This window comes from Sarcophilus harrisii, chromosome 4 (assembly GCF_902635505.1).
Source record: "Sarcophilus harrisii chromosome 4, mSarHar1.11, whole genome shotgun sequence".
Taxonomy (NCBI): Eukaryota; Metazoa; Chordata; class Mammalia; order Dasyuromorphia; family Dasyuridae; genus Sarcophilus; species Sarcophilus harrisii.
Genome location: NC_045429.1, coordinates 361,585,121 through 361,588,562, shown reverse-complemented (window position 1 = coordinate 361,588,562; position 3,442 = coordinate 361,585,121). Strand labels below are relative to the sequence as shown.

Genomic DNA, 3,442 nt, shown 5'->3' with positions numbered 1-3,442 from the left:
TCCTCTGATATTCAATAGCTGTGTGGTCTCAGACAAGTCACTTAACTCTCTAAGGCACAGGTATTTTAGTTCGTTGTTTTCTTTGAGAGAGTACAACATAGAAGATAGGGCGTTGGAGTTGGAGTTACAAAGACGAGTCAAATTCTGCCTTAGATACTGAATAAGTCATGTGACCTGTCTATGCATCAGTTATCTTTTTCTCGATAATGTTTTATTTTTCCAAATACATGTAAAGGTATTTCAACATTTACATTTATAAGTCTTTGTGTTCCAATTTTTTCTCCTTCCCTTTCTTACCTCCCTCCTCTCCTAAAGAGCAAGCAATCTGATATAGGTTAAACATGTACAATCGTTTTAAACACATTTTCATATTTGTCATATTGTACAAGAAAAATTAGACCAAACGGGAAAAAATGAAAAAAAAAGTAAGCAAGCAAAGAAAAAAGGTGAAAGTATTATGCTTTGATTTACATTCAGTCTCCATAGTTCTCTGTGATGTGAATGGCATTTTACATCCCAAGTCTGTTGGAACTGTTTTGAATCACCTATGTATCAGTCATTTCATTGGTAAAATGAGAGGACTTTATTTACTACATTCTAAAACCCAGCTTTATATCAGTGATCCTATAGAGCTAACGTAGCACTCTAAGATTTATAAAATCTTTACAATATGAAATTACTCTGATGCTTAAAATAACTCTGGGAGGTAAGCACTATTATCTTTGTTTTACAGATGAGAAAACTGAGATTGAGAAAGGTTAAGTGACTTGCCTAAGATTGTGAGGTATGTGTCTAAGGCAGAATTTGAATTTAGATCTTTTTTACTCCAAGTCCAGTACTCTATTCACAATACCAACTCACTGTGGCCTTTTGAGGGAAGTAAAGCAAGTCTCATCATGCTGATTTTACAGGTAAGGAAAAATGGGTTCACAAAGCTCTTATGAGTCGTTGATGGTAATAGTAGTAACAGGTTTTTGGAGAATATTTCCAACTCACAGACTCCAAATCTTGCATCCTTTTCCAATCTGTCTCACTGTTGGTACAAACAAGTTTTGGATAGTAATGGTGAACACAATATTAAGGAACAGTGAAGCAATGGAAAAAAGACAAGGGGATCATTGAAATCTACTTATTGCACACATAGACACACACATGCTATGAGAGATAGAGAGAGAGAAAGAAAGAGAGAGAAAGAGAGAGAGAGAGAGAGAGAGAGAGAGAGAGAATGTGTATACTGTGCATACAGGTCTCTGTTTACTGGTATAAGTTATGTTCTTGTTTTTAATTTCATTGGTTTATTTGTTTGTTTTCTCCTATGCTTTTTCTTTTTGTGATAAGTTGGGTTGTTTTTCTTTTCTTCCCTCTTTCCATTGGGAATTTCCTCTAAATGTATGACCTGTATTTCCTTTTTATGTATTTCTTCAAATACAGGACAATGACCAACACCTAGAGGGAAAAAAAAGTGCTGACTGATCAACATCTAGCCCTTCTTAAGCAGTTCATGTGTCACTAGCAGTCACTATTCTTATGTTTTCCTTTGAAGTAGAGAGAAAAAACTGGACATCTGCTGAGGAATTCATCTTTTCTGCTTTCCCCCATGACTGGGGACATGCTATCATCTGTTTTGTTCCATTACTCTTTGTTTACATCTTCATCATTGTTGGAAACGTGATCATTGCCATAGTGGTCCAAATAGAGCCCCACCTCCATACTCTCATGTATTTCTTTATTGGTTCCCTCTCTTTCCTGGAGCTTTGGTACACCACATCCACTATTCCACTCATGCTCTCCAACCTACTCAGTGAGAAAAAGAGCATATCCTTGAATGGTTGCATGCTCCAGTTGTATTTTTTCCATTCTACAGGTATAAGTGAAGTGTGCCTTTTGACAACCATGGCCATTGATCGCTTTTTGGTTATTTGCAGACCACTTCATTTTCCAACCATCATGACTCCAAGACTATGTGTACAGTTGACCATGGTCTGCTGTGTCTGTGGCTTCATCACACCCTTACGTGAGGTTGTGTGGATCTCCAAACTGCCATTCTGTGGCTCCAATTATCTGGAACATGTCTTCTGTGACTTCCTCCCACTCCTGCATCTGGCCTGCACAGACACCCGAGCCATAATCATGATTCAGGTTGTCGATGTGGTCCATGCTGCAGAGCTTGTCACAGCTGTGTTCCTCTTCTTCCTCTGTTATGCTGGCATTTTGGCTGTGATCTTGCGCATCCGTTCAGCTGAGGGTCGTAGAAAAGCCTTCTCCACCTGTGCCTCCCACTTTATGGTCTTTGTGTTGTTCTCTGGCTGTGGGGAAGTCATGTACTTCAGTTTCTCTGCCACATATTCTTTATTCTGGGACACAGTGATTGCCCTGTCATTCACTGTTTTGTCTCCATTTTTAAACCCCATTATCTATAGCCTGAGGAATAAAGAGATCAAAGAAGCTGTGAAAAAGCATATGAGTCATCCAAGAATCTTTTCCTGTAAGACCAAGTGATGCATCATATTTTGGTTGATGTCATCAATGTCAATAGCATTCTGTCAAAACAAATTATAACCTGTCCATGTCTTCTCAAATTGTGAATCCCAACAGGAAGTCAATATTTGACTTTTTTAAAATCAGAATTTAAACAAATCTACAATCAGCAAAGTGCTGAAAAGAAATGTTCTTTTTGTTATATAGCATGCTTTCAGAAAGCATTCTTCACATAGATATATTAGTTCTGTTAAGACCACTGAAATCAAACCTAAAAATAAAAATAAGTAAAGAATTTTTTAATGCATACTAGGAAGAATCACTGAGTTGCTTTGGTGAAAATTTAAGATGGCTAGTCAAATATTGGCTATTTCTCAGCTGTAGATTTCACCCAATAAGATTAAATCTGAATATAAGTACTTCAATGCTTACCCAGGTTCATGACTTAATTTTAATAATAACTGACATTTATATAGTCGTTTATGATTTATAAAGTATATTGCATGCAGTATCACATTGGATACAGCAAACTTGTGTTATTACATGATCTGCTCCTATAAAATATTGTTTTTCTATATGAATTATTGTTATTATTATTCTTTTCTGGGTTCCATGTGAAAATAATTTAGAAAAAGAGAAAATGGAAGAACATTTTTTTAAAAATATATTTATGCCATCTAAATTTCTTCTTATATTTTTCCTTTGCCCTCTCAGAATCCCATTCCATACAACTAATAATATTTGAATGAGGAAAAAAAACAGAAAAAACTAATATATCAACAACTGAAAATATATGTGATATTCTACTCTATGGATCTTTCATTTCTGCAAAGGAAGAGTAAGAGATGTCTTCTGTCTCTTCTTTGTGATTGTGCTTGTTCTTTGTAATTTTGACATATTTGTATTTATTATTAATTTTGTTCTATTTTTATCATCGTAGTCATTGTATATATTGTTTTCCTGG

The 3,442-nt window shown here is 35.6% G+C and overlaps 1 protein-coding gene across 1 annotated transcript; it reads left to right on the top strand.

Annotated features, from left to right (window-relative positions):
- The first annotated feature begins 1,527 nt into the window (after positions 1-1,527).
- LOC116423714 (olfactory receptor 6K2-like) lies at positions 1,528-2,489 on the top strand. Its single transcript, XM_031968823.1, is given in 2 exon segments — positions 1,528-2,455; positions 2,458-2,489. Coding segments are annotated over 2 exon segments (960 nt in total).
- The last annotated feature ends 953 nt before the right edge of the window (positions 2,490-3,442 follow it).